Below are 23,264 nucleotides of genomic sequence, written 5' to 3' on the forward strand. Positions count from 1 at the left end.
TATTAACTAAAACAATAAATGTTTCACAGAGTGTGACATATGCCCCCAAAGGTAATCATATACAGTAAACTTTTGGAAATTTGTAGATTACATCTGAAGCGGCATAGAAGTTATGAGCATTTTTAAAGTGTGACTGACAAACAGCCAGTGTGAAACCTAAATGTTGACCCCTAGTTCAAAGTTAAGGGGGGTCAAAATTAAATCCATACCAAATATGAAGGTTACATCTGAAGCGAAACAAAATTTATAAGCATTTTAAAGTGTGATGGACAGACAAACAGTACGATCACTATATGAATCCCTTTGGAGGCATAAAAATACAAAGTGCAATAACTCCTAAATTATGCAAAGGGGAATAATGGTTTTTGTATAATGCACTTTTCATCACTGAGGTTTATTTTCCTATAAAGTTTGGGATTAAAACCATTTTAACAAAAGGTGCATCTTTATGAAAACTGTTTTGTTATAAAATTGAGCTAGCACACCTTGAAATAAAAGGAGAAGTTCTTGTATTTAGTGAATTATTCTATTATTTCTGTTTTCAAATGTCATTTGTTGCAGATGTTTCAGAAGTTGTTTTAATTATCAAATGTTTAGCCCTAATTATTAATATTTCACAAGCTGAAAAGTTTTACTGTGAAAATGATATTAAATGTTGTAAGAGAAAACAATTTTCTTACATTATTATTTTAAGTATATATACCACCCTTAAAGACAAACTCTCCCGTACCCCATTATTTATCTTGAATTTTTACTCCTGCAATATAACATAACTCAACCTGAAAAGGCATTCATTGTTAAATCATGAATTACATTTTTCACAATAAAGAGTCCTCTAAACTAAAATTTCCACATACATTTCAAGGGAATTTCAACACAGTTCAGCTATATGGGAAGAACATAAATATTCAGGTTCATTACTTAACAAAGCTCTTTATAATATACTGAGCTAGAATGAAAAGATAATGACATTTCACAAGAAAAACTCCGGATAATTCTCCACTAAATCTTTTGTTGGCACTCATGAGAATCATGTCATTGAAATGATTTAAATGAGTTTCAACAATATAAAATATTCAAAAAGCATGCAGCCAGGAACACAATACAAAATGGCAGTTTATTTACCCAACTACGTTTAAAGTACTACACGAAAATATTTGAGCAATCCATGAGAAAACAATGTACATTTTCTTGAAAATCTGCCCTTTAACAGAATAAGCAATCAGGGACGCCACTTTCCGTTTGAATTATATGTTCTGTTTCAGGAAGGTATGTTCTGAACAAAGAATGTATTATTTTTAAAACCAGTTTCACAACTGATCTATCAGATATAACGGCTAACATCTGTAGAAGCAATTGATCTTCAATCTCGTCAGATTGTCCAGATTGGGGATGCATTTGCTTAACAGATGCTTACTAATAATATAATCTATACCATCGCAGGTAATGGTCGCAGCTAATTTTTCTGTAAGTGAGGTTGTTTTAAATTTTCTGTTGCAGGAGCTGCACCTCACTGTTGGCAGCTGTTCATTGGTAGCAATTGGAGTGTTGCAGACATTGCACACTTTTCCAGAAGTTATTTGCACACTGTCAATAAGCATTGTTTTTTCAAGATCAGTGTCATCTATAACAACAGCATCGAGGTCGTCGCAGACTTCAAATGATGATTCCGGATTTGAAGATAGAGTCTTTTCGTTGTTGAATTCTCGTACAGTAATGTTTATCATTAGGTAAGACCTTGCAATTGCAATCTTATCTATATGATTATTCCACACAACCATTTGGATTGTTCCAGTGGAGTCCGCAATACGGAGGCTCAGCTTTGTCAATTTTTCGGACAATGGCACAGGTGAAGAAATTTAGATGCATTTAGCAATGATGTCGACCTACAAAACAGAATTAAGCACTTGTTAGCAGTTTAAATGTGTTTCCACATCACCTACCTCTTTAGTTTTAATCAAAACCCTATACTGTCAGTACTCATTAGAAGTGTCATAGGATTTTGTGAATAGTTAGTTTGTAATTGTCTTGTAAAGAGCCTAAAAAGATGAAACCAAACTTGGTGGGGGAAAGGGGGGCTTGGCTTTTCTTTCCCCTTAAGTTTTGTTGCATTAATGCATTAACGCAAAATTCAAGTTATTATATCTGTATAAAGGTCATGAGTTGTAATGGAACCCTTTCACTAATACTAATATGTTATAACGCTTTAGCAGGAGGCATAGTTTTAAAAAGAACAAGACAATTTGCTAATTTTTTATAGCAAACTCTTAGATTGTCTCTCAATATTTTCCATTTAAATAAAGAAATAAAAAAAGATTTTGAAGTTGATTTCAGCAATTCTACTTGTTCCAATAATATGTCGCTTGCTGCAGCTTGTAATAAGAAAAGAATTAGGATACATGGCTGTGTTAAGATACTAGGAAATTTGACGGACGTCAGGGCTCAAGGTAAGGAAAGTGAAGTAGTCTTTACAAGACAATTACATACTTACTATATATGATGAGACGGTTTCAATGAGTACCCACAACATAGGGTTTTGATCAAAATAAAAGAAGTTAATGAAGAGAAAACTATTTATCTAGAGCTCTGAGAAGCATGAACAACACCCAATTCCAAAAATTACCCATATAATGATGGCATTACAACAACCCTTGATGAGTTCATTAAGACAGATGAGGCAGTATGGACAACTTGATTGGCAAATTACCCTTAACCCTTTACGAAAGAATAACCAGACTTACTGTTTTGTTGTTGATAGCTTTGAAATAATTGTTGGAAAGAAAAAGAGCTCATGTTGAGCTTTTTTTCACAAAGATTTTTACCCTGCATAAAGCATTTTTTTTCTTATTCTGTTACAATTATAAGTTTTTGTTTACAAGCTCTTTGAATTTGTGACGGTCCAAAATTTGACATTTGGTAAAGAGTTAACCCTTTCAATCATACAAACACCTTTTTTTTATTGATTGCAGCAGATCTAATTCAAAAACAGTTTTAAAAAAAATATAGCACCTACTCTTTTTTGAAACAGTAATGCAATTGCTTATATACAAAGCAGCTTAACAATGCCTTTTTTAACCCTATACCAACAGAGACATTTTGACAGTCCCAAATTGAAAGAGGGTGCAGATGGCAAATACAATTGGAAGAGAAAATAACGAATTTTATTGATAAGGTAGAAATCATTGTGATAGAGTAGAAATTGCTCAAACTGAGCCATATTAGGGGCTTAACTTTGTTACAAATTAGCAGACCAGATCCAGTTGATAGTATGTGCATCTTCTCTTGGTTTGTTAAAGCCATTTTGACAATGCCGAGATGAATGCCATATCTGGTTCATTATCTACATTCTTTTTTTTCAAATTTAGGTTACATTACGAACCTTAATAATTATATAAAACATGCAAACAATCTGCTTAAAATGTTATTTTATATGTACGTCAATAGGTTATTGATGCTCTGGAAATCAGGGGTTGTAATGGACCAGAAGTTCAGAGAAAATAAGTCAAGATCCAGGTGCTTCAATTAATTTTTGGTGGCAATTCCAAGTTGACTGCCGTGACAAGCATGATTGTGACTTTGTTTGTTCACTCTTAGCTTTTACAGGCAAAATCGCTGTTATTTGGAGGTAATTGATGAAGCAGTTGACTGCCATGGCAAGCATGATTATGACCTTGTTTGTTCATAAGTGGCCTTTACTCACAGGTAATTCATTAAACAGACTGTGATTTGCACTCTTAGCTTTTATTGGCAAAATGGTTTCTGTTTGCAGGTTAAGCTGTTTATTTGGAATGAATGTATACCTTTTCAAATGTTGATGATTTTGTTATGATGTCTTGTAATGTCCTCAGTTTTGGGGAAATTTCAGGTGCTTTGGGTCCAAAAGTCAGCTTGTCCCTCGGCTTAAGGATTTGGGATGCCATTCCAAACTTGAAGTCAAAGGACCCAGGTTTTGTATAGGATGGAATGGTTTCCGACCTTTCCAAGTGAACTGCAGTGCTGTAAAAAGATGAAAATGGTTTTATTAACACAAAGTTGCTTGAAATCAATGTTTATTTTGTTTGTAACAATCAAACTTGGGTACCGTTTGTCAGGTGGGTAAAACAAGAGGCTGATTAGGACCTTAATTGCTCTACTGGCATTTGTTTATATTATTTGCTGATATACAGAACTGTTCAAGTTTGGAAAGAATCAAAGCATCATGAAACAAGCAGAAATTCACAATTTTGTCAAATTAATGCAAGGTCAGATGCCATACATGTAGTCTGATTTGAAAAGAATCAAAGCATCATGAAACAAGCAGAAATTCACAATTTTGTCAAATTAATGCAAGGTCAGATGCTTATCCATGTAGTCTGATGTTGTTCATTCCTTATAGCATTCGAGTTCTAAAGAATAACATTGAAACTGTGGAGTTACTTTATTCAAGGGGAGGTAAATATAGACTTATTGCCCTGATGTTGCTCATTTTCAATCGGATTCTAATAATTATTGATATTAAGCACACAGTTAAAGTTTGGTAAGGATCAGATGCAAAATGTGGACTTAATTGCTTACTGTAATGAAATTAAAGTTGAAAACAATGAGATCAAAGGAACTTTTACTAGTTTTGAACAGATTTTTTTCCCCTCAAAATTATCAAAATGATCTCTGTTTAAGAGGCACCAGGTGTTAACATAAGGAAAATGTTAACTTGGAAAAAAAATGTATCCACTTAAATCTTTTCCAACCTTCATTTTTGAACTGAACAATTTCTCATTTTTCAACAATGATTATATTCTCCCAGAGGATTTGTTCATATTCTATTTGAATTGTCACTGCAACCTTTTTCAATTTCAGAAGGTCCAAAATGTATCTTTTGGTGAAGGGTTAACCATTTCCCAGAAAGCTGTAGCAGACAGGGATTTCTCCATCTGTGACAATATATTGGTTAGTCTTAACCAAACGACATAATTTTAACTGTCAAAAGATGAAAGAGATTGCAGGCATTTATTTAAATTGTAGACAAGAGTTTGAAAAGATAGATTTTTTACAATGATTTACAACATTATTATAAAAAAGATGTTAATTTGGAATGTCTTATTCTAGCTTGGAAATATGCAACGAATTCGTTCAGAATAGGTGCAATACAGTGTAATAAAGTAATATATAATGTGTATTATTATTACAAGAGGCCCATGAGGGCCTGAATCGCTCTACTGGAATCTAAGAGTAGAAATCATTGTGATAAAAGGAGAAATTGCTCAATATGAGCAATTTCTCCTTTAATGACAATGATTTCTAGAGTCTTCTGCACCAAACCCATGAAATTCCGTTACCATTTGGTAATGGGTTAATCCAACCATAAATTTGGAAATGGATTTACCCATTACAAACAATAACAAGAATTTACTGGTTTATTTTACCGTTTGGTAATGGGTTAATCCAACCAACAATTTGTAAATGGATTAACCCATTACAAATAATAACAAGAATTTACTGGTTTATTGCAGACGACTCTAGAAATCATTTGTGATTAAAGGAGAAATTGCTTATTTTGAGCAATTTCTCCTTTTATCACAATGATTTCCACCCTACCAAAGCTACTTCTTCACATTCCATTACACTGTTCTTTGTCATCTGCAATTTCTTTCAATTTGGGACAGTCCAAAAGTTGTCATTTGGTAAAGGGTTTATGGGTTCAACAGAAGTTGACCTTACATCTTTGCAGGTGTAATGCAATGAAGAATTTCTCAAAGTACTGTGAGGGGAGTTACCCTTCTACCTCAGATGACTCAGGAAGACAAAAGAAGAAATTGCTCATAGCAAGCAAAATCTCCTTTAAACACAATGTTTTCTACCCTATTTGAAGGTTGCATTTCAGTTCATCCCATTAAAAAACCCTGATATGCTTTGATTTTGGAAGAGTCTAAATTGATGGAAAAGGGCTTAAAGACAGCATGCTACACTTGATAAAGGATTGAAGCCATAACCCTTTTCCTAATAGAAACGCCTTCATGTACCCCTGCAGCAAACATTTGAAAACACTGAGCCAAAAGGTGAATTTTCTCATAATAAGCACATTCACATTTTGACTCAGTGTTTTCAACTTAAATCAATGGAATGCACAGTATTTCATTGCAATTGTCATCCTTTTAGCTTTTTAAATTCATTGTTGTATGCTGCAGATTTATGAAAATAGGGAAAGGGTTGACCTGCACAAGACGACTTTGAGATTTATCTAGACAAAAGAAGTAAAATCTTCAATGATAGTTGTTTAATTATGAATTTGAAGTTGAAAACATTGGAGATAAAAGGAAACTATTGAGCAGATTCCCCTTTTTCTCAAAATATCATTTGCTGAAGAGGCATCAGAAAGTGTTCACATTAGGAAAAAGGTTAGTTTTTAACAACACAACTCTTTTATAAGCTTTTTGAAAACATTGTGTGAAAAGAATTAATTGCTCAAACCAAGCCATTAGTTTATCCATTTCTCTCTATGTTTCTGGTCTAGCAGAACAGCAATGAATAATACAAGTTTTTTATGATTGTATGTAGTTCAGTATGAAAGAGTGAAAAAGTGGAATTTCATGATTTTCTCAAATTCAAGTGGATATAATTCTGGACTTCTTGACACAATGCTGCTATTTTTTTAAACGTTTAGAGTCCTCATTGAAACAAAGACACTGTGCCATTTTGGAAAGAATTGGATGAAAACTGTGGACTTTATTATCGCTTAAACATGCGGAATTTCACATGTTTAAATCAAATTCAAGGAGACATAGTTCTAGACATAATAATCTGATATTGCTCATTTTCAATAGGATTCGAGTCCTCATTGGTAAAAAGACACTGTGCAAGTTTGGAAAGAACTGGACTAAAACTGTAGACTTTATCGCGAAAACTAGCAAAATTTCACAATTTTCTCAAATTCAAGGGCAGATAATTCTAAACTTACTGAACCAATGTTGCTCATTTTCAATATGGTTTGAGTGCCCATTGATATCAAGACACTGTGCAAGTTTGGAAAAAATTGGATGAAAAATTTGGACTAAATCACGTAAACAAGCTAAATTTCACAATTTTCTAAAATTCAAGGGGAGATAATTCTGTAATTCATGGTCCGATATTGCTCATTTTAAATAGAGTTCGAGTCCTCATTAATATAAAGACACTGGACAAGTTTGAAAAGAATCGAATGAAAACTGTGGACTTAATCGCGTAAACAAGAAAAAGTCTAACGGACGGACGGACGCACGGACGCATGCACGGACGACGGAAACCACACCATGACATAAGCTCTTCAGGCCTTCGGCCAGTAGAGCTAATAATGATTAACATAACACAATGCAAAATATAGCAATATGTATTAACTTTTCAGGGCCCTTGCTACACTTTGGGAGACTGGGACAGGGGCCCTTGGAGGGGGGAATTTTATGTCATTTTTGGCGTAAGGAGAATTTTAGAAGATATTTTTACTAACCATTTTACACTTGAAATTGTTATAATTCAATGTAATTCAAATAATATACATTTAATCAAAGTTTAATAGCATGATGTCAGCTGGAAATTAGGGGGGAATTTTTTTTAGATGAAATAGGGAAATAAAATATACTATTTCAAGGGATGGTGCTGAATTTTGGCCCCAAAAAGGCCAAACAAGGGCCCTGCCTTACACTAAATGAAGGATTTTGGACGGTATCCAAATTGAAATAGGCTTCAGAAAAGGCTTAAAAAATTGACAGAATAAAAAGGCAAAAATGGTTAACTTAAGAAGGGGTCTTTTTATGGTCCTTATTCATAGCCTTAATTGGGTCATATTACCAATTGCAAAAAGTATATTTTCCCCCCATTTTGAAGATGGAAATCTCAATTGATGTTTAGAAACAAAATCAAACCAGGCTTATTTTCTATATAATTTCTAATTATTAACACAAGATTAATACAAAAGCTCAGTAAAATAATCAGTGAAATTAATTCAATAAACCCTCATTTAGATTCAAATTCCATTACCAATTAAGTAAATCGCCTTACTCCATTTTACCATAAACAACGTTACAATTTCCAATCACATAAGTAAAGGTCATATTCCAAAATTGACCATTAAAAGCCCTGTAAATGGTGAGTATTATAAATGTAAATGAGGGTATTTTAACAATGTTTACTGGTCATGACGACACTGTGCAGTTTTATTAATCTAGAGCTGATAATAAGCAAGAAAACCTGTTTGTACATCGAATAATTGTTTGAAAACATCAATTAGAAATTCTAAAATTAAAATTGGGTGAAAAAGCAGACAACCCATCCACTATACCACAGCCACCGAACCAGCTTTAAATTCCTGTGGCTAGAAAACAAAAAAAAATATAAGATGCTAGATCTTTAAGCTATGAACATGTAACTCGTTTTAAGATTGATTTTTTTTTTTTTGATGCGTTACTTTATTATTGCAACAGTTATAATATTTTGAACACAATGATGTCCATATATTTATTAAAAATACATGGTTATCAAAAAACTTAAAAAGCTTTTGCCCGTAAATTAGGTAGCACCTATAATCATATTATAGTATTATTGTTATCTGGCCTAGTCATGGTCGAATTTCTGTTACTAGACGAACTACCAATGAACGCAATATAACAAAAACATTTATTACAAGTACACATCGTCCCCGCTGCTAAATAACCGCGTTGCTGGGTAGATGAAATTACTAATTGGTCATCCGCTTTTGATTATACACGGAAGTTTAAGATGGTTACAATGGAAGAAAATATCCGCCAGTACATGCATGCTGTTAAATGACGTTTTTATTTTAATACAGGACATGCATGCTGTTAAATGACATTCTTATTTTAACTACAGGAATATGCTTCTGATACATGACAGTTGCATTTTACCTAGTTACATTTGCTGTGCAAACATTTCATCTTATTTGCTCCATGTTGGTAAGTTTATAACCACTTCATATATATCTTTACTTCGTGTGCGCTATTGACAACTGCAGTTGAACTTTCGGAATTTGTATTAATACTATTTCATACGGCGTTCTGTGTTTTACTATGTGCGTCTGGCTATGTTGCTACTGAATTTAACCAGTTAATATCTTTGTGGATCTATAGTACTTCTTAAGTCAATTGCTATTGCGTCTCTGATTCAGAAGTAGTCTTCGTTTCTTATAACACCCCCATTATGAATATTTCACGTTGCAAAAAAGGGAAACAATATTAATAGAACTCCAAATTCAAACGCAAATTACTATTGACGATAGATCAATCTAAACATCAAAATCAGACCTCCGATATCAACCGTAGAAAATCTCTTTCTACGATAAGGCCCATGAGCTATTTATAATGCTTGTTGTAAAGCACAGATGCGTATGGCTACCTTCTTGGCTACTTACCATTTCAGATCTAGTTTGATGGGAAACACTGAAGCGGTGTCTGAAAACCCCACTGCCTGTACCGGGATTTGATTCTTGAACCTTTTGAATTGATAGTCAAGCGGGTTACCACTGGACCACCATGCATCAATCCACATCCGATACAAGTAGGGCCTAGTGGTAAGGTATTCAGGTGGAAGAAAAGAGATTGGTTAGTATAAGTTTGGAGAACTTATGTCACAATGTTGTCAATTTTATTTTATTTTATTCGCTGGCTAATTATATGAAATAACATGATTTTTGGCTAATTCCTGATTCTAATTAAGTATGAAATCTGAACAGAAGCACACATTATAAGCGTATGGTTCCCATTGTGTGGAGTATACTCAGTTCATTTGTTATTTTAGACTCAAAAATGAGGAACTATACCACATGTTTAAATTTGAACAACTGAATAAAGGGAGCAAATCAGTCAAGTATTGTTTCTTTGTCCCTATACCATAGCTAAAAGACTTGAAAGAGATGAGTAAATTAGTCATGTTCTCGTGAAAGTGTGAATGCCATCAAAATCCCCATATGAGGGACTGATGTTTGAATTATATTGTCCTGTGATTCAATTCAAACTATAATTTTTAGTGCACACATTTTACATAGCCAATACAGAATATTTCTTTATATACTGAGCGAAAATGTTAAAGACGGATGAAATTTAAATTCTACAAATTGAAAATGCTATGAAGCACACCTTATTGGATCTAGCAAAAATCAGCACAAATTGTAGTGTTATCGATGTTAAATGTGTTCATATAACTGCTTCTTTATGATTACATGTAGATAGTTGTTTATATGCCCTTTTTGAAGTTCAAAGCATTACCTATTAAACTGTTATGTTATATGGCAAATAAATACACATTTCCGTTAAGGAAAATAGCACAAGGTATGTTTACGTAAACAGAACAGTATCTTGTACGGCGATACAGATATAATACTCATACTCAATTAGCAAACTTGAATATGTTCAACTTACAGTTGCCATATAGCTTTCTTTATCAAAATCGCTCCTATTTTAAGATATTTGGTCAGTAAAGCCTGTAAAGTTACGCGCTCGTTTTCAAAGACTGCAATCACATATGTCAGAATGCACGCTCCTTTGCAGTTGGAGACAAAACTTGTCACTGGAATATATATAAAGTATATCGTTAACGATGTAATACATGTATAACAACCGCCTTCTTTGTTCCAAAACAAACAATGATATTCGTTTAACTAAATCAAGAATGCATGTAGATAGACCTAGCTATGCATTTTAAGTTGATACTGAAACCGAAATATATCATTTGCTTTAGAAAACGAGAGAAAGAAATCCGTAATTTTGTTAATGTTAAAATTGAGTTCTAAATAAGCATTTAATGCACCTAGTCAGTCTGTATGAACTATTAGATTCAGCAATATAATTGAGTCCTACTACATTTGTTTTTCACTTAAAACGCTCAATATTTTTCGTAATTTTACGCACTTGTGTATACCATATTGATTATGTGTCTTGAAATCAATTGATAAAATTAACATTAATATGAGTAATCATCTATTGATAAACTGTTTATATGGACAATAGTTATAAACAAAAAAATAATTTAACTGAGCATCTTTAATAACTTTATATCTTGTAATGATGTTGCCTCACAATCATAGGACTAAATCAGTCCGTCTTTATTTTGAAGAAGTCTTTAAGTGGGTCACATAGAAAAAAAGCTAAGGACTTTGCAATTTGCAATATTTGTTTATTTCTTCCTAATACCAGAGTTGCTAGAAAAAAACAAACGAAGTACTAATTGTCGTACCCGTTTGTGTGTTTAAACGCGTTCTCTTCTTAACAACGGATATGAGTTCAAAGTCAAAAGAAAAAAGCGCTATTTTGTGTATGTACAAACACTTTTAAAAACAAACATTGGCCGGCCTACCTACCGTAATGTTTGAGTTGTTATTAAAAACAAACATCTTTATAGTATCTCATTACCAGACCATGTACGTCTGTCTTAAGTTGTATCGATTGGCGATCTAGAAACTAAAAGCCGAATGGTTTCAATTAGTGTATATATTCTCATTTGACACAAGTTTGCATATAGACAGGGTATCACTCATAATCGATTCTAAATACTGACTTTCATAAGATATCCAATAGCATATAAGATTCTGTAAAGATGACAGGCAAGACAAAAGGGTTTAGATTTGAAATTAATGCTTCATCATTAAGTTAAGTATCTGCATTTTCAATATATGTTTAGTTTACCCAAATACTAATTTATTGAATCTTAATTACCACTTAATTGGCTTGCAGAGTTGGCAATCCCCGCCATCTTGTTTCTGGTGAGAACTCCCTCCGGTCAAAGTCATATGGTCAATGATGACGTTCTGTTCAAACATGTGCTTATTAATGACGGAGAAGCCTACATCGTCGAGTCAGGTCGTTTTACCTCTCCTGTTGACGGAACCTACAGCTTCATACTACCATACTGCGTTGCGCCAAACAGGTTCGCGCACGTGGAGATCGTTAACAACAGTAAATCCGTACGTAGGGGCAGCATAATCGCGGCGCGGTGGACCCAGTGTGCCAACCTGCATTTGTTGACGTGGCAGTAGGCCGGGCATCAGATTTTGGTCAGGTGCACGTACCCCACCCTCCTGTACGAGGAGCAGTATGCGCGGACAACGTTATCTGGTGCCTTGATGTATGTTTAGTCTTTGGTTCATTTATAGCGTATTATTATACAACACTTATGTACATTATTGACAATACCTGATAATGTATTGTTTGATGTTGACGTTTTTGCATTTTCAAAAAATTTCAATCACAAAATATCGAATAACGTCAAATAAAAACAGCGACATATCTTCGAAGTGTAAGATATTCAGTCTATCAATGTCTGCCTAGTTCATTGTATTGATATATGTATTTTTAATAATATAAATTAAAATATATATATATATATATATAAGAATAATGTGTGTTTTCACATTAATTCTATTGCAAGTAACATCTGGCATTATACGACATTGATCCACAGAATATACTCATATTACATATCGTTACTATAAAAAGTAACAAAATACGTCGCGAGCGGGCCGTTATTCGTATCTAGCGGGCCAATATAAATAATACTGGCCCGCTGAGTTAGGCCGATTTTTCATATCTGAAAATAATCCGATCACGCGGCTTCAACTGACAAAAATGGCGTCCGCATTTAGTCTTTCCCAACGGTGGAAAATAAAATTAAGCAACAACTCAACTCAAATTCTTTTTTTCCTTCTTTGAGAAGCGCCGAATATCGACCCTTTCTCGTAGACGTAGTTTTCCCCTCTTATAGAGATTTTCCCCAAAACAATGATATCCAAAAAAAAATATTATTCAGTGTAGAAAAAAGAAAAATAGTGCATTAAATTATCTGTTGCCTTGAATTTGTTTTAAAAACAGTAAATTGATTATTTAAGACTTTCTTTATTTTCCCTCAAAATTTCGCGCGGTTTTTTCCCCTCAAAAAAAGGCCAGGCTCTTTCCCAAAGAACAGGATTTATCAAACAGAAAATTTAAAGTAAAGTAAAACACAAACTTACCTCATTGAAATCTTGAATCCGATGCTTATAATAATAAAATAAAAACGATGTACTATTTTGTTGTATGTTATTTCATCCGTTTAATTGTATCGATTTGAACTCAAACTTTTTAAAACGATTGTATCGTGTGCTAACCGCTGTCACCAATAACACGATTTACGAAATCGATTTACTTGACAGAGCGATTACAATAATTGTATTCCTATCGAAGCTTCTAATTATTCATGACAAACACACAATCCGACATACGTTTTGGATTCATTTGACGCTTAAACAATATTTAACTCTTAAACAACCGAATTGTTATCCCTCAAATACATAGCTCTCGTTAATATAATTCAAAGCTTTATTCAACAATTAAAATGTAGACTTGTTGAAAATATTAAACAAGAGGTGAATGGTAAAATTAATTACAGGTCGGATTTGCTTTCGTATAAATATTAAACATTTATTACGATAAGGACACGTACATAATTTGTTTACACCGTTACGCTTGATTTACATAGATTTAAGTTGTTCCACAGCCGCTTAACATTCGATTGGGCATATTTGCTTAGAAGAATATATATTGAATACTTAATTTATTAGAAGATTACTGTATTATTCTAATTTAAGATGGCTATAACATATTTTGTCTGAGCACATGAAATTTGTCAGACCTATTTGATTTGTTACTTTGACTTGTTTTTGTGTGTTTATTCCCCGTTTAAAATTGGGTGACACGTCGTTCGTCAGTTTCAACATTTTTTACCGCAAACTAATTATACTTTGTAGAAAAGCATGTTGGATACAGGTGTTGTTCTTTTAGTTTTATTTAATCACCTTATGGGCTAAAGTTATGTTGAGCTAAAATTATGTTGCGCTATCTCAGCTCAACCTTATAAAACCACGCAAATGTATTGATTTATATATAACACAAAATAATTAAAAGCAATATTGCCAGTAAGGTCCCTTCCAAATAACCTAAACAAGCATTGTGTTACCCTCGTGAGCATATACGTGTAGCGTGTAATCCTTGGCTAAGTTCTCTCTATATTTCAAACGTATCGAGCACCTGACGGAATGCCGGGCGGACAGCGAGATAACAATATACCCAAATTTGATGGCATGAAATCCTTATTTTGAGTTTAATAGCTATTCGATTATTCTTAAACAGTTAAATAGTAGTTTATAATTGTTATACTAATTTTGTATATGTGTACGCACGGGCACTGGGTGGAACGTTATTCAAAAAGGTACCTTATAATATACCGGTAATCTCCGCAAGATGTTTAGTTGTTCGCAAACAGTTGTATCTATTCAACATTTGTTCCGTGAGATACAATATTAAACACTTCACATAGCTCTCAACTTGCTTATGTGAAGTGAATTAGTTTCACGTCGCGGAAAAGTATATGCATGCATAATTGAAATAGTGTACTATGCTACCTCGTAGTCAAGTGGTGTTTGGCATCCTTTTTCGAACAAATGATCATAAGCTTTTTTTCGAAAGAAAATAGTTCACCGACACGATAGCAGTTAATCATTAAGTTTGTAAAATTATATTACTTTTCAAGTATTTAAGCCGAAATGTTTTTTCTGCTCCTCAGCTATAGAAGCTAAGCACCGGATGTCTCTCGGATGACATCAGTCTCTATGCTAGACACCACTGCAAGTTGACTAATGGACAGAAGAAATCTTCTTATAAACAGAAGAAAAACATACGGTCAACAAACATGTGTTTCCAATATCAGGAACACAACATTTGAACTGATCAGTACTTTCATGATAATCGATCGCTGGTAGTTTCAAAATGTGGAAGAGTGGGGAAATTATAATGTTACGTTAAATAACTGAAAATAATGTCCGAACGTTGTATTTAAATTCCTTTGTATTACATAACGTTCTGCACAACATGTAAAAATGCGTATAAGATCTTTCTTGTTAACGTGTCAAACCGAGATATGAAGTGGGAACGCTTGTTATGTTACAAGAGCATGTTATCGTTAACTTGGAACTATTGACCTCGAAGAAAATTGGTTTTCCATTTCTACCGTTTAACTTGTGTCATTTTTGTGGATAACAAAGCGTGCTCTTAATAATATGAAACAATGAATATGCAAAAGACCGTGCGGATTTGACTTTTTACCAAATGCCATAAACGTGTATAGGCATCTATCTTTCTTCTCATGCTATCAGCATTCAGATTTAGATGATCATAAATAAACGCGTTTTGAAGATATCTAGCAGAAATGAACTTCGTGTTGTAATATAATATGACGACAACCTTTGCCAGTTGCCCCAAAAAACATCGACGCACGTTTTCCTTTCCTTGCATGAAACATGCATAACGATGTTTATGATCGAAGGTCATAACCGCTCTGAAGAGAACTGCGCAAACAAAACAGTTAAAGCACAGACCTGTGTAGCGACACAATTTACTACATTTTCTTCATAGCTGGTCAAAATACAATCTAATTATATCATGGCCGTAAATCACGGACGCCACCTCTTTTTTTAGATGCATTAGCCAATACAACTTTCGAAGTTGCGCTTAGCCCTGATGTTTTTAAATTGCATAGATACTTTTACAGGGTGATTTAGGTCTATATTGATATGAACCGGGGTTTTAATCTAATGTTTTATCTTTCCTGTAAATACTTGTTCTGGATTCATTCACTCCAAAAGTCAGTGCGTTTTAACAAACATAATAAGCAGAATATGTATATGAATCTGACAATTAACAGATCCCATGACAAATAAATCAAACCATGTTTGCTACTTGCCATTTTAACCAGGAATGTGGACATTGTTCTTTCTTATTTAGGTTGACTCGGAGAGTGTCTGTTCCGAGACGCACTTTTACTCGAGTTATTTATATTGTTAGCGAATTGTTCATTTAAACTAAAAGCACTGTATTGGGTTAATGAACATATGTATTTTATAAATTCATAGATTTTGCACAATAATCTTCGTTAGTCTGATGGTTATTCACATTTTTCACTAGAAATTGTCATGTCATTTATCCAGTGTCCGCCATCTTGGAATGCTGACTTGTGGGTAATTCTTGCATAGCAACACACTGCTGTGTTTATATTTTTATCGCAAGACCTATTTTTAGGCATAAGGTAAGAAAGCTGCACTAATTTTAGCAGACGAAAGGTTATTAATTAGTTCATATAGTCAGTTTTAAATTGTTTTGTCATCTAAAGTCTATTTTATTATTTATAAGTGTTAAGCGTGCGAGCGTTCCATAATTGGTCACGGCAGTTATTGTGACCCTTTTTTGTCACACAGTGACCAATATTTGGTCACAGTGACCAATTTCTGGTCACAGTGATCAATTTCTGGTCACAGTGACCAATTTCTGGTTACAAGTTGAACGCCGCGGCTATATAAAGTGACCAAATTTTGGTCACAGGGTTCAATCGTGTTTTAATCTTTAAAGGGGTAACCTCTATCACGTTTTTCTCTAAAAAGTAAGCTTAACAATAACAATAGTAACTTTGGTATTGAACCCTTGAATATTGAGACATAAGTAATAGCTCAAACTAAGTTCTTTTAAATATTGAGTAATTGAACTATTAAATCTAACTTTAACAACCGTATTATATTAAGAGGAGCGTCATTGAACCTTTGACATCCATTACTATTATGTGACTACGCTACATTGTCAAGAACGTCATTTCTGATGAATGCCACGTATTAATGAATGTATCTGATGTTAGCATTTTGTATATCAGTACACAGTTATAACCGTTTATTGTGAATAAACCCGTTGAACATTTCGTACCGGAATTGCGTTATAAATTTAGTACCACGAAACGCAACAATGTTTTTTCAGCATATGTGGCATTATTTTTAAAATCGGTAAATGTAGTGCGATTCAGCGATGATTATTTCATCAAAACATTAACATGCATTCTCAACCCATTTAAAACGTGAGAACCTTTTAAAGTTGTGTCATTGCGGAGTTTTAAAAAGCATTTCGATGAGTTTGTCCTGTTAGACGAGCAAATTTCAACCCAATTAAATCGCTAACGACATCAAACGATTGCGTACAATATATGTTAGATGAAGAATGCTCAAACAATTAGCTTCTTGCCGAGTTAATAAATAATTAAGAGATGGAGCCAACGCTAAGGGTGTGGCGCTAAAGATAGGAGGTAGCGCAAATACAGGATATATCCATTAACAGTAGTATAACATGACGTACATTTGATAGATAATTTTATTTGCTATATTTACTTTATTTTTTCAACTGACATACGAAGGCCCAATTCTTTACAGAACATAAACACATTCTATAATAAATAAGATGTAGTTTCTTTTCAGATATATTAGTTATCAACTCAATTAAAACAATATGACTAAAACATATTGTACGATATATACCAAAAATTTATAAAACTCAATAAAACCTGCTAATACGCAATAAAACAAATAAATAAATTCTCAGCGTTACCAAAATAGTTCATCGACATCAATGTGTGTATACAGTATGATAATTCAGGATAAAATGTAATGTATAACTTCTTCTTGAAACGATGATTTGTGACTCTTAATCCAAATTCTTAATTTACTAAAAAACGAAGTTCAACGAATCTTAATTAGGCTTAAACATGTTGTTTTCCTACTATAGATTCCAAAAACATAAAGCTCGATCTTTTGCCGAGAAATTTTGTGTACGTTTAATAAATGTTAAATGTTTTTATCTTACAAAGACGAACGTTTTCATCCATCAAGACATCATTAGAAATCTATTTGTTCTAATTAAAAACGAACGCGACTCAAATGTGCTGGTGTAGTCAATTTACAAAAATAAATGTAAGTCCTGTAAGCATATGGAAATCATTACATAATATTTGTCACTTTAAAATAGCTATAAAAGTGCATTGGCGCCACCTCCTATTGTTAGCGCCACCCCTGAGCATTGGCTCCATCTCATTTAAGATAATGCAAATGTATCTATTAATAGGCTAAAAGACGATGGTTTTGTGCATGCTTTAACGTGTACATGTTCAAAGCGATTTTTTTTCTGTAATGAGCGATTCAATTTGCTGGGAATGTTCTAGTCACACAGGCAAAATACATCGATTTTCTTTAACGAAGTATACCAGACCACAACTTAAAAAGGTCCGCACGTTTCCAAATGGGTATGTTTTTGTACACTTTTTGATAAATGTATCTTCGCTGAATCGCACTATAGAACTACACCGTCAATTGAATAGTATTTTTGATTTTTGCCAAATAAGTGGCATGACTGTAAATGAAAAGAAACCGAAATAATTGTATTTAGAAATGGTGGCCCATTACGGTCATATGAAAATTGGTTCTATAATGGAAATCGTGTAAATGTTACATCAGTGTACAAATACATGGGATTATTGTTTACTCCTAAATTAAGTTGGTCCAAGGCTAAAGCTAAGTTGGCAATGCAAGCGAAAAAATCCATTTATGCGATAAAAAGCTACCAAGGATATTTTGGAAAATTTGACCTTCAAGATTATTTCAAACTTTTTGACTCAATGGTAAAGCCAATCCTTACATACGGGGCGGAAATTTGGGGCCATACCGTTTCTGAAAACATAGAACAACATCCAGACTCAGTTTTGCAAAGATTTTCTTGGTCTAAATAGGTCAACCAACAATTGTATGGCTCTAGGGGATGTTGGTAGATTAGAATTATGTGTAGATTATCATTTTAAGTGTATTTAATACTGGTGCAAACTAATTCAGAGGCCATTACATAGATACCCCAAAAACTGTTATATGTTGAAACGCCAGGATGAAATCGGAAGGACCAATTGGGTTACTTCTGTTAAAAATCTGTTATTTAACTATGGGTTTGGTTATATCTGGGTTTATCAGGATGTTGGTAATGTCGATGTATTTTTACAAATTTTTAAAGATCGCCTTCTTCGTTGTAACAGGCAAAAATGGTCAGGAAGTTTATCCGACTCGTCAAGATGCGAAACATATAGAATGTATAAATCATTACTCGAACCAGAAAAATATATTTCGCTTAAAATACCATTCTACTATAGAAAAGCACTTGCAAAGTTTAGATGTTCCAACCATAAGTTTCTTATTGAAACTGGACGACATGTTGGTATAGCACATGATCGTAGATATTGTACACATTGTCTAAATGTAGAAAACACTTTTGCTATTGAAAACGAATTTCATGTTTTTTCATTTTTGTAAATTCCAAGAAGAACGTAACATGTACCTTTTTTCTTGGTATAGTGGAAGCAGAGAAGAAATCGATTTTATTAATCTGATAAAAACGAAAAATGATCTAAAATTGAAGATAATAGCAATTGTCATATATTTCTTAATGCGCAAAGCACAAACATAAAACTATTCACGACTCATGTATGTATATGTAACATGTCTGAATATTGTATTTTGGGCCGGTGGCCTTTAATTACGAAATAAATTGTCTTGTCTTGTCTTGTCTTGACTACATTTTGCCGATTTCTAAAAATAATGCGAAATATGTTAATAAAACATTTATTTTCAAATAACCCTGTAAAATCAAAGCCATTTTATTCATTTAATATTTATATTATTTTCAAATAGTGTAAGCGCCATGGTTGCAATATTAATTATCTTAATGCATAATACAGTGAGAAGTTAACAGAAAACAAATGTTTCAGATATATTGTGGATATGTCTGATGTTAATGCGTATAGTTAAAGGTAACTCGATTTTACACATACTTTTGTCTTAAATGAATACCATATTTCGACATGATTATATCATTGACTACATTTGTGTCTTGTTCTGAGAAAACTGGGCTTAATTCATGTGCGTAAAGTGTCGTCCCAGATTAGCCTGTGCAGTCCGCACAGGCTAATCAGGGACGACACTTTCCGCCTAAACTTGATTTTCGGTAAGGAGGGACTTCTTTGAAACTAAAAATACCATTAAAGCGAAAAGTGTCGTCCATGATTAGCCTGTGCGGACTGTTAATTAAGCCCAGCTTTCTCAGAACAAGACACATTTGATCCCTTCTGATATGCAATATGCTTTATTTTAAGAATCTTATTCATATTTGAACAATCCAAAAGCAATCGTTTGTGGCATATGTTATTAGCTTTTTTGCTGGATGATGCAAACAACAACTTTTCAGGTTCGTAATGTTTTTTACGTTTGTAAGCATACGATTGATGCCATATGATTATGTATAAAACTATATTGTAACTTTCACAAGTAACAATATACCACTTATTCTTTTAGCATGGCAAGTGCATGCTGCAACATATACATATATAATAACGAATTTATTAAATTTAAAAAAGCATGTTCATCCTAGTGATTTATAAGGGTGACACAGTTCCTGAGAAATACCATTATCATACCTGATTTCGGTTAACCAAGCATACATGTGCATGTTCTAAACAGACAACCTTTTCTCTTTCAAAGTGTTTAAATTTCAAGTATTGTTTTAGAATGTTGGGACAACAACCGAACTGTGGGGTCTTGAATGCTACACTGGCCGTTTACAGTGACGCCCGTAACGCAGACATACTGTGCAAAGACTTATGTAATCTCTGTAAAGTCGTTAAAGCAGTTGTTTAATAAACGTTCAATGTTTAAAAGCACATGTCATATTCACAATTATAATCGTAACACGTGAATGCACTGATAGATTAAATGTCATGGAGTTAAGAGTAACCTCAAGAAATATTTATCGAGAAAAAATCGTGTCATTATCCGTTAATATTTCCTAACCATTATCCGATGAATTAAAGAGTATAACATACAAAACAAGTCACATTTATATTTATAATTTATCATTGAACAGTGTTTTTGAACGAATAGATATATCGGTCGTATGTACCAGCCCTACTCACAAAAAACCATGGCCCGTTCTTTGTTGATTAATTCAAATGTATGCGTGATGCTCTTCATAAATATCTGGCCGATTTCATATGTTCTTTCTTAGGATCAAATATTTTACTCGGTTAAAATGAGAACATGCACATGATATTTTATTTATGTAATCAATGTATGACTTTGTAACATGTTAGTGAACGGAGAGTGGTCGGAATGAGAAACCTGGGTAGATTGTGACTCCACCTGTGAAAACGGAACTCTGACCCGCACAAGAGCTGGCGATAATCCACCGCCTGCCATCGGGGGCGGTGACTGTGTGGGGTCTGCGAACACCATTACCGTCTGCGAGTCGAGTCGCAACCTTGACATTGTATTATATGTTTCTTTTTTGTATCTTTAAACATAACTCATTTTTACCATTTAAAAGGCAAACATTTTGATGCATATAACTTTTCTGTAGCACAGATATTTGCATTAAATATAGGCTTTGTCTCGCAAATAAGTGCAACATATATTTGTGCATTAGACATGGTACATGTTAATGAACACGTAGTCTTTTCTCAATCATGCCTGCCTAGTATTAAGAGTGATTGGAACCAATTTGTTCATGGCCCATTGTATTTGAAATGGTAATAGTAACATCACGAATGATTATATTTCGTGTAGGTAAGTATTGAATCATCTAGTTTAAAGTTTCGAATCTTGATGAAGTTAATTACAATTGATTTATATGTGTAAATGTCCAGCATATAAAACGGCAGTGCACGGAGGATTGAGCACATGGTCATTATGGAACACGTGCAGTACAAAGTGCGATATGGGCATCAAGAGACGCGACAGGCGTTGTGATAACCCTGTGCCCTCTGAGGACCGTCTGCATTGAAAAGGCGAGAGCATTGAGTACGAGATTTGACTTTAACCTAGCTGCACAGGAATGTGACTTTATTAATGTTAATTTTAATACGTTTGTTTTCGAACACACTCAAGTGTGTTTTCCTGTGTCATTTTGATGTTTAACCCAACCCTTTTATAAATCACCATTTTAAAGCGGTATATTCTGCCTGTTAAAAACACTTTAACGGAACACAGTTTTGCCGACCTACCACCCTTTATATTTGAGATGTTATTGTAAACAAACATCTCTTTAGTACCTTGTTACCAGACAAATTATGCATGCCTTTAGTTGCATAGATTGGTTACCTAGCAACTGAGAGCCAAATGGTTATCGATGAGTGTATGGATTCTCATATGATGGTCGTTATAACAAAATGGTGCATGTATAAAGGGTATAACTTATATACTAATGGTAATGAATACTGACTTGCTTCAGATTAGTAAAAGTAAATTAGATACTTTGTAGTGAGTGATAGGACAAAATGGTTAACATTTACAATGAACGATTAATTATGAGCTCAATTTTATGTACTTTACAAATAGGTTTAGCTAAACCAATTAATAATTTCTTGAATATTCATTCCCAAATCCATTGCTTGCAGAGTTGACAATCCCGGCCATCCTGTTTCGGCTGAGAACTTCCTCCGATAAAGACCTTATGGCCAATGATGACATGCTGATCCCACTCTTGCCTATCAAAGACGGTGAGACATACAACGTCGAATCAGGTCGTGTTACCTCTCCTGTTATCGGCACCTACAGCTTCATACACCAATACTGCGTGGCATCAAACAGATTCGCGGAATGTCCTTGCAGAGGGGTGCGATCATCGCGGCGCGGTGGACCCAGTGTGACAACCTGCATTCGATGACGTGGCTGCAGGCCGGGCATCAGGTCTGTGTCAGATGAACGTACCCCACCCTCCTATTCGAGGATCATTATGCGTGGACAACGTTCACTGGTGCCTTGATGTATGTTTGAGTCTCTGGTTCATGTATAGCGTATCATTATACAACACGTATGTACATTATTGATAATACCTGATACATTCTTGTTTTATGTTGTCGTTTTTGCAATTTCAATAAAATGTCAATTACAAAATATCGAATAACGTGGAAAAAAAAAAGAAACATATTTACGAAGAGTTAGATATTTAGTCTATCAACGTTTGCCTTGTTTATTTGTTTGATATTTGTATTTTGAATAATAAAAAATAAAAAACATATATAAGCATATTGTGTTCTTTCACATTTACTCTATTGTAAGTAACATTTGGCATTATACGACATTGATCAACAGTATATATTCATATGTGTGCGCCTTTCGCATTAAAGAACACGTGTTTACACTCATCCTGTATATTCTTTGTTTATCAGCTGATTAATACTTATTATTAAAGCATAATTTTAAAACCCAAGCCCTTAGGAAAACGTTTGGAATTCAAGCGACATCCGAAAAAAATGTGTATAAGTAAAGAGTGTTTTCTATCAAATGTTGATACTTTAATTCTATAATGTCGCAGAACGTCCGACGAAATGTAGTCACAAAATGTATAAGGTCGATAGCAGGGAAAGAAACA

General features: G+C 33.8%; 2 protein-coding genes across 8 annotated transcripts; one reads left to right on the forward strand and one right to left on the reverse strand.

Moving 5' to 3' along the window:
- Nucleotides 1-1,662: 1,662 nt before the first annotated feature.
- On the reverse strand, nt 1,663-14,938 carry LOC127877483 (uncharacterized). 4 transcript variants are annotated; one of them, XR_008048456.1, is made up of 5 exons: nt 14,207-14,938; nt 10,383-10,530; nt 9,377-9,529; nt 3,801-3,996; nt 1,663-1,886 (listed from the first exon to the last, which is right to left on the reverse strand). XR_008048456.1 is itself a non-coding variant. In XM_052423409.1 (5 exons), the coding sequence occupies exons 1-5, from the start codon at nt 11,710-11,712 to the stop codon at nt 1,860-1,862; spliced, it is 561 nt and encodes a 186-aa protein (XP_052279369.1). In that variant the 5' UTR covers nt 11,713-11,820; the 3' UTR covers nt 1,663-1,859. The 4 variants fall into 4 exon arrangements, 1 of the variants encoding a protein (XP_052279369.1); XR_008048457.1 differs by lacking the exon at nt 14,207-14,938 and adding an exon at nt 13,951-13,987; XR_008048455.1 differs by lacking the exon at nt 14,207-14,938 and adding an exon at nt 12,968-13,944.
- LOC127877484 (uncharacterized) lies at nt 8,949-12,182 on the forward strand. Of its 4 annotated transcripts, none has more exons than XR_008048458.1 (3): nt 8,949-9,037; nt 9,385-9,535; nt 11,694-12,182. XR_008048458.1 is itself a non-coding variant. In XM_052423410.1 (2 exons), exons 1-2 carry the CDS (start codon nt 9,498-9,500, stop codon nt 11,993-11,995), a joined length of 327 nt encoding a protein of 108 aa, XP_052279370.1. In that variant the 5' UTR covers nt 9,390-9,497; the 3' UTR covers nt 11,996-12,182. The 4 variants fall into 4 exon arrangements, 1 of the variants encoding a protein (XP_052279370.1); XR_008048459.1 differs by having other exon boundaries at nt 8,953-9,071; XM_052423410.1 differs by lacking the exon at nt 8,949-9,037 and having other exon boundaries at nt 9,390-9,522.
- Nucleotides 14,939-23,264: the final 8,326 nt, after the last annotated feature.

This window comes from Dreissena polymorpha, chromosome 4 (assembly GCF_020536995.1).
Source record: "Dreissena polymorpha isolate Duluth1 chromosome 4, UMN_Dpol_1.0, whole genome shotgun sequence".
In the NCBI taxonomy this organism is placed as follows: domain Eukaryota; kingdom Metazoa; phylum Mollusca; class Bivalvia; order Myida; family Dreissenidae; genus Dreissena; species Dreissena polymorpha.

What these genes read in the sequence shown, in the direction of transcription:
- LOC127877483 (XM_052423409.1), bottom strand. Translation starts at nt 11,712, where the DNA reads ATGGCGGGGATTGCCAACTCTGCAAGCCAATTAAGTG. An exon ending in CTCTGCAAGCCAATTAAGTG is followed by an intron (nt 10,531 to 11,675) that starts GTAATTAAGATT and finishes TATATATTCCAG; the next exon opens with TGACAAGTTTTGTCTCCAAC. An exon ending in ATCAAACTAGATCTGAAATG is followed by an intron (nt 3,997 to 9,376) that starts GTAAGTAGCCAA and finishes ATCTTTTTACAG; the next exon opens with CACTGCAGTTCACTTGGAAA.
- LOC127877484 (XM_052423410.1), top strand. Translation starts at nt 9,498, where the DNA reads ATGCATCAATCCACATCCGATACAA. An exon ending in TCAATCCACATCCGATACAA is followed by an intron (nt 9,523 to 11,693) that starts GTAGGGCCTAGT and finishes ATTGGCTTGCAG; the next exon opens with AGTTGGCAATCCCCGCCATC.